General features: G+C 34.3%; 2 protein-coding genes across 4 annotated transcripts in view; one reads left to right on the top strand and one right to left on the bottom strand.

The window, feature by feature from the left end:
* The first annotated feature begins 49 nt into the window (after positions 1–49).
* Positions 50–5,599, top strand: LOC117155261 (dymeclin). 3 transcript variants are annotated; one of them, XM_076623147.1, is made up of 12 exons: positions 50–216; positions 713–1,016; positions 1,109–1,312; positions 1,431–1,675; positions 1,767–1,982; positions 2,106–2,281; positions 2,369–2,494; positions 2,566–2,679; positions 2,764–2,979; positions 3,053–3,235; positions 3,309–3,425; positions 3,544–5,599. In XM_076623147.1, exons 2-12 carry the CDS (start codon positions 730–732, stop codon positions 3,712–3,714), a joined length of 2,055 nt encoding a protein of 684 aa, XP_076479262.1. In that variant the 5' UTR covers positions 50–216; positions 713–729; the 3' UTR covers positions 3,715–5,599. The 3 variants fall into 3 exon arrangements, with proteins under 3 accessions (XP_076479262.1, XP_033186946.1, XP_076479263.1); XM_033331055.2 differs by lacking the exon at positions 50–216 and adding an exon at positions 223–437; XM_076623148.1 differs by lacking the exon at positions 50–216 and adding an exon at positions 463–479.
* Positions 5,488–14,380, bottom strand: part of Cals (calsyntenin 1) — an 18,484-nt gene continuing 9,591 nt past the window's right edge. The window contains exons 3-4 of the mRNA XM_033331494.2: positions 13,324–14,135; positions 5,488–13,240 (exon numbers count right to left, since the gene is read on the bottom strand). Coding sequence (XP_033187385.1) covers positions 11,583–13,240; positions 13,324–14,135 — 2,470 coding nt within the window. The 3' untranslated portion in view covers positions 5,488–11,582. The remainder of the gene's footprint in view (positions 13,241–13,323; positions 14,136–14,380) is intronic.

Here is a 14,380-nt window from a genome sequence, read left to right as displayed (position 1 = left end):
CTACGGCATATTGATGCGTCATCTTAATGATGTGGAACCTGTTTCCATGTGTTATATACAGTACATATACATACTTTAGTGTTCTTATTTTTTGATTACAATTTTACGCGATAAAATTAAATGAATTATAAGTCATTATTATTTTAACTAATTAAACATGATATTTAATGAATAACGAAGATGGCGCTTATTTGAACTAAGATGATTTATCTATATGTATGTTTGTAAAGTACTCGGTTGACATGTAAAGAGGTTATATTTCTCCGTATTACTCATTGCATTCATATTGACTGGAAACGTGTTGCAAAAAATATATTTAATGTTAATTTCGACACGGAAAACACGTAGGAGCATAAAGGCGATAATATATGAAGCAAAACCCCATATTTAGAAATTATTAGTGAATTTTCCAATTTCTATGACAGTGGATTGTCAAAGTATGTTGTTATACGGTGTTTTCATGTGACTGAAATTGTTCTGTAATTTGTTTTCTTTTATTGGTGTGATCTGATGCTCTCTATGAGTTAGCTTTACTATAGTTATATACAATCTGTCAAGAAATATAGTAGAGTTAACCTATAATATGAAATTATTAAAAACAGATTGCTGATATGTTAAAATAAAAATAAAAAATATCTCATAAATAAATATGTTACATTAATCTATTAAATCTATGATTGTAGAGAAAATTAAATATGTGTTTTATTTTTAGCAATTTAAGGCAAGGCAATGGGTACAACACCAAGTCGGTACGATGATCTATCTAAAAATGTTTATTTAGAAAAGTTTTGTGGAAAAAAAAGTATTCTTCCAAATGATCCATTTTGGAACACATTTCTGTCTTACAACATGAAACCACCTGTTACAAGGAATGACCAAATAGAATTAGATTCTCGATTGGACTCCTCATGCCAGCAATTACTCGTTAACAATTTAAGTACTGGCAATTTTGGTAGTCTGATACAAGTTGCTCTTATGCGTGCTACTAATTTACTGGCATCGATGCAGAATCAAAAGTATGGTATTTTCATTATCGTATTTCATAACTAGAATTGTAAAAATAATTTATTACTTTATTACCCATGTTATACTTGATTATATTTTATAGAATCATATCAGCATGGCAAACATATAATGCATTGTTTGCATTGAGATGTATATTGAAATATTTAATTGAAACAGTGGGTGAAGAAGAAATGATAAAACATATAGAAGCACCACAGTTACCAGTGCCAACACAATCAAATTCATCTTACAGATTAAAAGATCTTTTTGAAGCATTAATTGATATTGTAACAGATGTACCACTGTGGTGAGTAGATTATATTTCTATATTGCCCTATTCCACTAATTTAACATTATGTCCTCATTACTCATATTATATTAAATTATTTATATTAAATTATATTCTGTATACAACATTTTTACAGTGAGTTCACATATGTGGTTCATCTAGAAGCTATAAATTGTTTACTTGTATTACTTTCTGTACAATTGTTTTCACAAACTGCAGCTGAATACAGCTGCATCTACAGAATAGCAATGCATTCACATTCTAGTGAACATGCACCAGCAATGGTGTGTACTTTATTGCATAATTTTGTGCAGCAAGAACATGCTCCTCCTGGTTTACTTACACAACAGCCAGGAGGAAGTATTGTTTTTAGTATAGCTGGTATGTTTAATAATACGATACATTATGTATTAGAATAGAATACTTCTTTCGCCGAAAACAAATATTAATATATTTACATCAAACATTTCAGCTGGATTATGGAATGTAATTACAATGGGCATGGGTAGTAGCTTAAAAAATGTACAAGTTACAAGTAATGGTACTTCTGAAGAAGAAGAACGAAAACGCGACACAGAAACACCTCTTGCTAGTCAATCTTTATTACTCCTATTGGTATTAACAAATCACTGTACTGCAACTGAAAACCCTTACAGGAATGCCCTTTTTACATTTGTTGATATGCAAGGCTAGTAATTTAATGAACTTCTACATTAATTTTCAGATATTAAATGCTACAAAAAATCTGTCATTGATAAATGTCAATATTCTATTACTAATTGATTCTGACGTAATTATATATATTTTTTAGAAAGCTATTCCACAATGCAAGCAAAAGGCGCATTTAGGTTTAATTTAAATAAATTGTATAATGCTATATGTAAGATACCAAATACAGATGAAGTTACATTATTATTATACATGTTGCTACATAGGAATGCAAGTATAAAACAAGACATCATGAGAAGACCAGATATACAGCTATTGGTAAATATAAACTTATTAATTTATTAACTTAAAGGTGTCATAAACTTGAAATATATTATGGAATTTCTAACTAACATATTTGTATAGGTAATACCAATACTTCAGATATTATATCATGCTCCAAACAATACATCTCATCATATTTATATGTCTCTTATTATCCTTCTAATTTTAAGTGAAGACGAAACATTTAACAAGAGGATACATGAAATAGTAAGTATTTCAAAAAACTATGCAAAAGTACATGAAATCATAAATAATTAATAATAATTATCAATTTTTAGATGCTTAAGGGTGTGAGTTGGTATACAGAAAGATCAATAAGTGAAATATCATTAGGAGGTCTTTTAATTCTTGTTGTCATAAGAACTATACAATATAATATGTTCAAAATGAGGGTAAAGACATGTACAAAAGCAAATATAAATATAATAGAAAATTAATACAAAGTTAAGTAATAATATATTTTTAATATTTTACAGGATAAATATCTTCACACAAATTGTTTAGCAGCTTTAGCAAATATGTCAGCACAGTTCACATCTTTACATCCTTATGTTAGTCAAAGATTGCTAAGTTTGTTTGAAACTCTTGCAAAGAAACATGCTAGATTAGAAGCAAAAATACGCACGCAACCTTCTATTTCTTCTGATAGTACTACTATCACAATTAATGGAACAACAGCAAATACAGATTTGGTAAGATCCTACAGTTATTTGTAATAAATAATTTATGCTAAATAATGTATATATTAAACGTACTTCATTTCAGATTCAAGACTTAACAATACTTGAAGAAGTTTTGCGAATGGTACTAGAGATCATAAATAGTTGTTTAACTCATAGACTCGCACATAATCCGAACTTAATATACACTCTTTTGTATAAAAAAGATATTTTTCAACCATTTAGGATGCATTCAGCATTTCAAGACATTGTGCAAAATATAGATTCTGTAAGTTCCAGTATAAGACATAAGAAATATATATTATAATTCTTAAATTAAATAACTGTACTTTATCCGTCAGGTCATAAATTTCTTTTCTTATAAATTGGAACAAAAAGATCAGTCACAACTTGGCGTGACTCAGGTATTAACTACGATCCAGCAAGGTACTAGTGAATGGCCACGTGACCGTTTAAGGGTATGTTTTATCTTTTTATATTTATATTTATATTTATATATTATATATTTATATATTTTCTATTATATACGTTGTTTTTACTCAATTGCATTATTTAACTTGTCTATGCATTATATAGAAATTTCCAGAACTAAAATTTAAGTATGTAGAAGAGGAACAACCAGAAGAGTTCTTTATTCCTTATGTATGGAATGTCGTGTGTCAAAGTGCACTGTTACATTGGAATGCAGAAAATATAAAATTATTTTCACCCCATACTGGTGAACAAACCACGATTATCGTTTGCTGATACTGAGATAAAAACTGCTGTTTGCAGTAAATACATGATGCAATACAAATGGAGTAAAAAATATTGGAAGTATTATTTCTTCATGAGACACCCATTTGATACGAGAAAAACAATATATATTGTTTATTGTAAAGGTAATCATAGCAGGCGGATAGAGACTAACATAATACATACTCATTTTATGTCTGAAATAAGTTTGTTGGTATTTATCTCTTGCCTTAGTCACTATTTCACTTAATTATATTAATATTTCATTTTCCAAAATAACAGTGCTGTGTTCGAAATGGACATTAGTTAAATCTAATGAAATTTAATTAAAATAACATGAAACCGTGGAATATTTTTATGTTTTTTTAATGTGCATAAGCCTAATTAATAAGATATGATTTATAAATAATACTAGTTAATTCATTCATCGTGCAGTAATGAAATTGGCTTTAATTTCATAAAACTATGCATTGTTAAGACTGGTGTTACAATCTATCATTTTAGAAAAGCTGCATTATCGCTTGAATCAAATATCATCGATAAATAAAAATATTTAAATATTCAACTGGAGCAGCATAAATTCACACCATGGGTAAGAGTGAAACTTAAATATAAAAATTTTATAATATTCACAAAAGAATATAAATAAATATTGGAGTTTCCAGATAAATTCATGCTAAAAAGTATTTTCGACATATTAATAAAATTTTCCATAATGAAAATGATAATGATAAGAGAAAATTTTCTGTAAATTGGTTATTACCTCCGCTTTTAAAAAATGATAAAAAACATCATTTTTTTCAAATAGCTCCAAATATTACATTATAGAATTATTTCAAAACTAGGATTTGATAGTATTACATAATGTGATTTTTAAGGCATGCAAAAATTTCGTTGTACGTCATTATTTATATAGACGCGAAAAAGTTTATTTACATTTTGTTTATCGTATTTAATTGTGAATATATGATATGTAGTAAAAGCATGGAACAAGATATTGTGTTAATTATTTAATGAAAATTAAAAAAAATGGCATAGTGTAACAGCATTTGTATACATATACAATCGACGCTGTTAATGTTGAAAATGATTTTAATTTAATATATATATACATACACTAAAATAAAGAATTCTGATATTTATAAAGAGTATGTTTTTATTTTATCAAATGTTTGATTTAAATGATACAAAATAAAGATGTTTTGTAAATATCAAACTCAATAAATGAATTATAATAACCCAAAGAATATAGTAGAAGTATTCCACAAATGATTTTTAAATAGTCACGGGTTCATATATCAAATTATATTTAACAAACTAATTTTGATTAATTTTCTTTAATAGGTAAAGATTTTTGATATGTATATAAAAGTGGATTTTTTAACTTTTGTGTATATAAACCTATTTAAACTAAACGTATGTAACAAAAGACAATTTACTAAATACTATTAAATGAACATTCTTATCCGCTACAAATTAAGAAGGGAAAAATCAATATCAACTATTTTTCAGCCTATAGGACATATTAAAATACATTAAATTCTTCGAGTATTTTATACACAGATTTTAATCGTCGGTTTCAATCATTATTACTTTGCAACATGTATAACTTTACATTGAAAGCTTCGTTCCTTGATTTTGTAAAACAAAATAAAGTCTAATGAAATTTGTAGCATAGTAGTATAAAAATATGTAAGAAATAAAATTAATATACACTATTAAAGCAAATATACAACGTATCTAAATTCCAATACATCCTATCGGCTGTAAAGTTAGTCCCTCCACTTTTCGAATGTACATCTTTATTAAACAAATACAGTTGACGTCTTAATATTATTTATAATATGTCGTTATAGATAGTATTTCATTTTCCTAGCCTGTGCAGCGTGTATATGCGGCCGCGCGTGTGTATTCTGTATGTACTCTGTGTGTGTGTGTGTGTGTGTGTGTACGTGCGTGCGCGTATGTGTATATGTATGCATGTAGTGTAAATGTATATGACGTGTACATACATATGTATGCAGATGTGTATGTTTCTCTGTGTACAATACTATTGCTAATATTTCTCTTGTCGAACGATTCTCAGTTGCAGGATAACAAGGTAATTTGACGTTTCTGTGCGTCGCGTGCAGACGCGCCGAGTAACTCAGTGTGTCACATGTTTAAATTAAGACTTGTGTTACAATCCTTTCTCGCCTTAGCTGTACTTCACGTCACTTAATGACTTTGAAACTGTGCTTAGCGTACATATAGTATCAGTATTAATAATTAAATTCCTTAACGGTACTATATCGTTACTTATCCTTATTAGTTAACACACAATCAATCTGCGACGGGAGGGAATTTAGTCGGTCCGTAACGTGTCGTCCCTTACGGCCTAGCTATATAGTCGGTATAGTTGATTATTTAATTCATTACAACGTTACCGTAGGATTGGTATTACTTTTACTCTTTTTATCCTTCTCTGTATTTTATTGAACGTTGAAGTGTTTCAATTACGTGACAGACACGTACCTATGCACGCGATTTCTGTGGCCTTTTTTCCTTCTTCTTCCATCGAGAGTATACAGTACTTACGTTTGTATACGAATTAGAGGCGAGAGCGTGTGTTATCTGCCGTGCGCCCAAGTGCTCTAACAAATTCGGATCAAGCGTTTCGCTATTCAGGAACACAAAAATTCGCGGGCTTTTTAAAGTGTCACACTTGATTCATACAATCGCGAACAGTATACTCCTGAATTGTTTCACCTTGGACCGATGTTGAATTGAAAATATTCTGCAGACTATTTAGGCGAACGGTACGTGTAAATGTCGAAGAGTATGTATATTTATATACGTAAACATACATACACGGATACATGTGCATATGTATACGTACACTAGCTGCCTACAAAATACAATAGTACATTACAAATTCATACCTTCTTCCCTCTGGTTTTTCGTTTCTCTTTTCTCTCTTTTTCCTTTCATCTCTTAAATCATTATTTGCAAACAGCTTAGATATATTTTTATGTATAATATATATTATATAATAGTATCATCTAGTTGGTTTTTGTTTTGCGTAGTTCCATTCTTTTCTTTTCTCTTTTTTCTTCCCTTACTCTCCATAATATAATTAATATAATTAAGTACATCTTTAGAGCAGGCGTGTACACGCCTAGTTAGGTTTGCAATGGTGTCGTTCTCTCTTACGAATCTCTTCGCTAGCAGCCGAGAAAAACGAGTCTTCCTGATATACACATACGTATTACATCTTGCTCCAAATGGCTCGTTAGACCGGGTAACAAAAGAATGCTCCCTTTTCTGTACTGCAGTCGTCGACGGATACCCTTGGTCGAAAACGACTTCCGATACAGAATGCACCGCGATTCGAATTCTCGCGCTCCTAATGCTCCAAAAGCCAGCATTTTTACTCGTTTGTGCAATTGTCAGATTTTTTATACTTATGCCGTGTAAAAGACTCAAGAAAGGGTCTGTGGGGCGCTGCGTGTTGTGCGATCGAAGAAGGAATCGGTCAATCGAAATTTTGTTCTTTTTCTTTTTTTATGATTCACGATAAATCTGATGATATCCGACAAGCGTGTGTGTGTTGGTGTATATAAAGAATGTATAATCCCATATAAAGAGAGGAAGTTCATTCTTTTCTAATAGAATTATTTTTTCCCCAGTATTACACCGTACATAAGTGAAATGCGTTTAGATCGATATCCTTGAGAATAATATAATTGCGTTCCGACAACTACGAACCGAGATTGTAAATCAGATGAGAGATTTAAAATTTGGAATAGAGAGAGGCATGGTGGTTCGTCTATTCACGCGGAATTTGCGAGGAAATCCGAAGTGCGCATACACGTGTGTCGCATGTACGCTCTTAAAAGATAAAAAATCAAGTGAAATAAATAGCAGCGGTGTTACTTTCTTCTCCGTTTCGCTTTCGTCGATCATTGTTATTTCTCTTTCTTCTTTTATGTCTTCCGCGATCACTTTGAATACTTAATCGACGCGCCATTCTGTTCTTCCTCGATCAGAGTTTTTGAAACGAAACAAACGCGTAAAGATAACACGCGTATCTTTATACAAGACGTGTCGAAAAATAGACAAACCGTTAAAAATAAAATTAATTCGTTGGAAAATAAAAATGAGAGAAACAAGTCGCGATTATGGCAAGTAACGTGACGATAGCGAGTTGCTATGTAGGAGCTCTTTACGAAAAGTTTTCAAACTTCTGACAAATCTCTTATAAAAATGATATGATATGCTCGTTGGAAAAATAAATTGTTCATATAGTTTCTATGAATATAGATATCCGTACACAAACTTTCAGTACTAAGTATTCGATCGGTCGGTATAATTCTAAATACACAAATACATACACAAGATCCTTTCATTACTTCGTAGCGAGTATCAATGCGCAGTTATTTACGAGATCATTCGTCGATAATTAATACCCTGCGGATCATTGCACGTACGTGGCATGCATTCAATGACAAACGAACCGTGCTCGTTCTCTATTACAAATAACAGAATACAGAATAATACTTCCGTTTAACACTCGATTACGTTCCTCGTTACATGCTTCTCTTTTTCTGATGAACGCGACGGATCGTGCATCAAGGAATGGCCGATATTTTTCTTTGCGTCTGTCCCTTAACACCTATATGCCATTATAACAGTTAATGTTTTAAAATACAACAACAGTAGAGCAGTTTGCTTTCGAGACGTTCTCAAGCGTCAAGATACGTCTAACATGCGAGAGATATACTGACAGGAAATCAGTTCCAGTGTTCGCTATTAAAATATAGAGTAGAATTCAACATACTAGTCGCGTAAAGGCACATAAAAATCAGTTTCCCTATGAAACGAGTAGGATTGCACGATAATCCTTTAAAAAAATAACAAACGATAGCCTTGCTGGTCGAATCGCTGCGCATTATTTTCCCCCAAGAATAAATTGCCTCTTCCGTAGAGAACGGCGCTCCTCACCACAGAATAATGAACGGACGCTGTATGTATATGTAAGTACACATGTTTTCTTTTTTTCTCTCTTCATGCACATACACGTGTACTTCATACAGTCTGTATACGCAATGAAATTGCATACAAATCTATATGCATGCGCACACATGTATACGGATATGATATTATACCGTACTTAATGGTGAAGCACTATCATAAGATGCGCGGCAATGTCCTTACTAAGAGCTAAGAGTTTTCTTTTTTTCTTTTTGTAAATTGATTAGGAAGGAACATTGTGCAAATTATATTAGAGGTTTTTGTTTCCTTTTTTTTTCTTTTACTTAAAAATAAAGTGGAAAATTGGGCAAGTATCATGCGATGGCTTTAGGCTCAGCCCGATTTTACGTGCTACCGATTAGAAATATATATCTATGTATATATTATTTTTTTATTGTTTGTCCTCATTGATAGCATGCTAATAATAAACTGGGCATCCACGATTTTTAAATACTTAGTTTAGTCGAATATGAAAGACTCGATTGTTATGGAAAAAATATATAGATATATATATATATATACTTATGAGATCAAATATCGAGTTAAAAAGTTTAACGCTTAACGCTCCAAGCGTGCCTTTCAGGCACCACCGATGATTAATTATGTCGAGAAGAAAAATAAATTATCTTTGTGAGGAAAATATAGATAGCGACGATGACAATTTTGATTTTTGCGGCTATAAGCGGATCTTCAGCCGGAAGCGTTTCTTGCAAAATTTTTTCGATGTTACACTCGAACGAGAACGCTTCAAAAGCTCAAGGCGTCAGAACGAGAGTTGAAAAAGTAAACAATTTCATCGAATACTTTGACGAGAAATTCCGAGACTATTTTGTACCCGGAAAAAAAGTTTCTATAGACGAAGCTGTTGCGAAGGTTAAGGGGAGGGTTAGTTTTATAATCTACAATCCACAGAAACCCACTAAATGAGGAATACGGATATTTGTCCTGGCCGACGAAAAATCCGTATACGTTTATGGCATTTTACCAGACTATGGCAAGCTCGCATCGCAAGATCTTATAAAACCAGATCTACCAATATCATCACGAATAGTTTTACATCTGTGTAACAAATTGTTACATTCCGTTCCTAGCTATGCAGGATATCACGTTTACACAGATAGATACTATACAAGTTTAGTCCTGGCAGAGAAATTATTACAAATTAAGTGCCACATAACAGGTACAATACAAAAAAATCGCTAACACATACCACAAGGAATTTCTAATCCGAAATTTATCAATTCGAATACAATTGCAATGCGCCATTCAAATTAGTTACTCCTTGCTTGGAAAGACAAGCGAATTGTCACTATGTTGAGCACGTATCACACCTCTGGGTCAAGAGTTATAACTAGATTTTCACGAAATTGTACTATTGAAGAAGTTTCAAAAGCAAATGCGACTGCAGATTATACGAGTAATATAGATGGTGTAGATAAAGCCGATCAATATGCATCAACATATTGTTTTCTGAGAAAATCGTTGAAATGGTGGCGGAAATTGTTCCTTTGGGGACTAGAAACAAGCGTAATAAATGCTTATATACCTGACAAGATTTCTCAGGAAAGGAAAGGAGAAAGCGCTTTGTCACATTATAAGTTTGTCAAATTATCAGTAAGTCAGCTCATAAGTAACTTTCGGAATAACAATGTGTATGGCAGGCCTTCCGGAACAGATAAGGAACAACGTTTAGATGAGAAACTCCATATAATAAATCAGTTGCCAAAAGGGAAAAAGAAAAAGCGTCTTGTTTGTTCACCAAAAGGAAGTAATGCGAATGTTTTAAAAAATTCCACACATTACTCAATTATAATTAATATAAATATTGTAATCAAAATTATGTTACCTCTAAGGTGAATAAAGGACGTTTTGAATGACTTTAATATTATTATTTACACGTCATTGTAGCATTTAAAATCTGACACTTAAAAACTTGCAAGTCGAAGTATGATGAGAATAAGTTGGAGTTGCCGGTCGATATTCGCAATTAAAAGTCGGAGCGTTAAGGGTTAAGTTAGAAATAAGGAAGAGTAATATGTTCAATTAGATAACAGTCAGATTACGTCATCGGGCTGTCCTGTGTATCAAAGGAAATGATAATTGAATATAATAGCAATATATAATATAGTAATTAGCGTTAGTAAATATTTATAACAAGTAATAGTGGAATAGAATAAAAATAGAATAAAAGGAGGAGAAGATAATTAAGAGTATAAAAAAGTTCCCTCGTCCTACCACTACTGATAATAAAAATAATGATGGTAATAATAAAAATAGCAGTAATAATAATAATATTAATAATAATAATAATTATTAGCAGTAATGAGAGTCAAATATAAATTAATTACTTCCAATATTTACCGAGAATTTCCCAGTAAACTTAAGTATCTTTTACGTGTATCTTTCATCCATCAACATCAACCGTGTTGTAGACAGAAAGAGTTTAACTATTCGATAAAGCGTCCCGCACTCTCTTACAAATTTTGCTGGCTTTTAAGGAGAGTACTAACTAGTTGGTGTGCATTAACATTGTACGATACCAATATGTCTTCATCTATGGGGACGGATATAATACGACGCTTTCGTATTTATACATAGGAATATGAGATTAATTATCGAAAATATTAATATGTTCTTTTAAAAGACGCATTCAAGTTCGAAAAGTTCCAAGTGATAAATATTAGAATAGTTTATAATTTACCAGACCTCGTTATAGAATCACGTTCGTTCTATATGCATTACGAAGCGTCATAAGAAAAGAAATAATAATGATTTTTTGGAAGGGATTAATGACAAACAATATGAGTTAGTACTCCACTTAATCACCATATGAAGAAAGGGGATGGTGAATGCAGAGAAATAGTAGTTTAAACATCACGATGATCCCATTCCAAATCATGAGGTGAATTATGTCGGCGATGTCGGCCATTGCTCAGCTCACAATCATTCTCGCAATCGGAACTATCTAAATCGTCATCTCTGTACGATCCATCTTCGGAGTCTGAACTTCCGGAGTCATCGACATCGTCGTCTCTCTGGCTCTGGTGATGAGAATCGTGTTCTGTGAGCCTCTCCATTGGATTCACGGTAATAGCCAATGCAGAATCGTCCCAGGCCATTTCAGTTTCGGCAGCCAATTCATCTCCAGCCGATGGTCGTCTCTTCGCGGCTCCCCTGACTCTCGCTGCTCCCACCACCGCCATTAAGAGTAAGAAACAGATACAAGCAACAGCGACAATGGTAACTGCGTGATTACCACTTGCACCCCCGATGCTTCTGTTACCTTCGCGAAGCGCGGCTGTTGCATATTCTTCTGGCAAATCTGCGTGATGAGGAGACAATTGCACGTGTCCAGGTGCTGGTTCGAGAATTCTGGCGATTGGTGGATCATCAGGAGTAGAATGGGGAAGAGCGGTAGTTTTCTCTTTCGGATGAATGACAGCGAGAGTTTGCACGTATTCGTTGCTAGCGAATCGACCGCTGAGCTCGGAGCAAGTCAGTTTGAATACACGATCAAGATAGTAAGCTGGCTTGCGATTCGTATACATGATGAGACGTATCAATTGTTGGTAGTTATAAGGTGTGTCAGCGCCAGAGAGAACAACACCATCGCGATCTACACGCGCAGTGATAGAACGGAATCTACGCAGAGCATCGCCAGGTAAACCTAAGCTCTCGTGGTCGGGATTAAGACTTGGATAAACACTGACCGCGCATGCATCCAATCTGGCAGCGGAACCGGCAGTGACACGAGTGTCTGGGAACACGCGTACACCTAGACGAAAATCTGCGTATTCCCTAGCCACGTAGCCGGTCCCGTTGACAGTTATACCTGGACGAGGTGGTGGTAGAACAGTGACGTACGATTGAACAGTTGGTACCGGGAGCGGATTGTCTTCACTACCTTCGCAAACGATCGTTGTTTCTAAACGGAAATTACGGCGACCCGGGGTAGGAAATCGTCTGGAGTTGGAATAACCAATACGACGGAGAAGCGTCTCAACGTTAGTGCGATTATCTCCGTCGATTCGTACCTCTGTTAGATCGCAATTGGTGAGCAATTGGGTTCCAGGTTGAAGCAGATCCATCGATGGCACATGAATACCTTCCTGGCAACGACGCAAGCAAGACAACACGTCTGGTTTCTCGTTTCGTCCAACTAGCACGGACAGTCCAGCCAGATAGCCACGGAAATGATGTTTTGTTTTATTATCGGAACCCTGCCAGCATGCACCAACAACGAGAGTTGTGTTAACGCCTTTCGCAGGATGCAACGGCCAGTCGTCGATCACTTCCGGATTCTTCTCGTCTGTATGCCATTCCTCTCCATCAACGAATAAGGTCACATGGGGGAAATCAACTTGAACGGCGTAATGGTGCCACTTATCATCGCACACTTGAGTAAGTTTCCAACGCCACTCGGCAGGCCGGAAGATATTAGGATCACCCTCTGAGAAATCACGTCTAAGTAGCAAAATCAGTCTGCAGTTTCTAATAAACAGGGCGTAATGATGTCTATTCATCTCTGCAAATCAAACAATGGATCGTTTAATGATACAAGCCTATTTCATCCGATGTATATTTTAAGAACAGTTAACGTAAACTTACTGTGATCATCGGCAGCGCACAAGATGTGTTCTTTAACATGAGGGTCTTGTCTGGGTCGAGGTCGGTGTTTCACCCAAACTCCGACCGTGAATTTTTGTGCCAGGCTATGCTCCAGCACATCGTTAGGTACAATGGCAGCAGAATCAACGCCGTCAAATTCAAAGATTTCATCCGCTTCCCTGCCTTCGTCTCGAGACAAAGATGCGGTCCAGGAAGTCGTAGGCCCAGGAGTTGGCAATAAATCTACGCTATCGCGAGATGCGCCGCATAATTTACGTTGGCTGCGTACACCGTATGTGTCACGGTCACAACCTTTCCCTATATGGTCCGTAGCAAGAGTTAAGGTGGCTCGAACATTGCGCAATATACAGGGAGCGTCGCAAAGATCCAGCCTAGCAGAAGGAAGCAACGGTTGAGAACCTACGCCAGCGGCATAGTCAACCCTTTCTGGAATTCCTCTCCAACCGGGGGCGCATACACGATTGACTTTAACGGTAACCATAGCAGGTGCAGATTGTTTCATACCACAGTCATACGCTACCACGCTCAAAATGTAGTTATGGGATCGCTCGTAATCCAATGGTTCGGTATTGCGTATCGCTCCTTCATTGTCGATGATGAATGGTTGGTCAGCTGTCAAAATTTCATACTTGCATACGTCACCGAATTTCGGGGTGCAATCTCTGTCGGATGCTTCCACGCGGACAACTTCTTCGTATAGGCGACCTTCGTCCACGGTACTGACATAGGCCGGTTGTAAAAATTGTGGTGCATATTCGTTCACGTCCACCACGGTAATATGTACCGTAGCACTAAAATAACAACGTTGTTTTTTTAGATATTTCTTGTCATATGTGATTAGTTACGTAGTTATATGATTAAATATTACATATTAACCATATAGCTGTATGATGTTTAATATAATAATACATAATATTACTAACTATATACTAACTATAATTAAAAAGAATGAATCCTACAATTTATAACTTTATCTTCATCAAAGTAAAAAATAAATAAATAGTGTAACAAGGTTTATCTTTCTATAAACTACTTT

Source organism: Bombus vancouverensis, chromosome 12, assembly GCF_051014615.1.
Source record: "Bombus vancouverensis nearcticus chromosome 12, iyBomVanc1_principal, whole genome shotgun sequence".
In the NCBI taxonomy this organism is placed as follows: domain Eukaryota; kingdom Metazoa; phylum Arthropoda; class Insecta; order Hymenoptera; family Apidae; genus Bombus; species Bombus vancouverensis.
This window is presented reverse-complemented; position numbering and strand designations above follow the sequence as displayed.

What these genes read in the sequence shown, in the direction of transcription:
- LOC117155261 (XM_076623147.1), top strand. Translation starts at nt 730, where the DNA reads ATGGGTACAACACCAAGTCGGTACGATGATCTATCTAAAAATGTTTAT. An exon ending in TATTGTTTTTAGTATAGCTG is followed by an intron (nt 1,676 to 1,766) that starts GTATGTTTAATA and finishes CAAACATTTCAG; the next exon opens with CTGGATTATGGAATGTAATT. An exon ending in TACATTTGTTGATATGCAAG is followed by an intron (nt 1,983 to 2,105) that starts GCTAGTAATTTA and finishes TATATTTTTTAG; the next exon opens with AAAGCTATTCCACAATGCAA.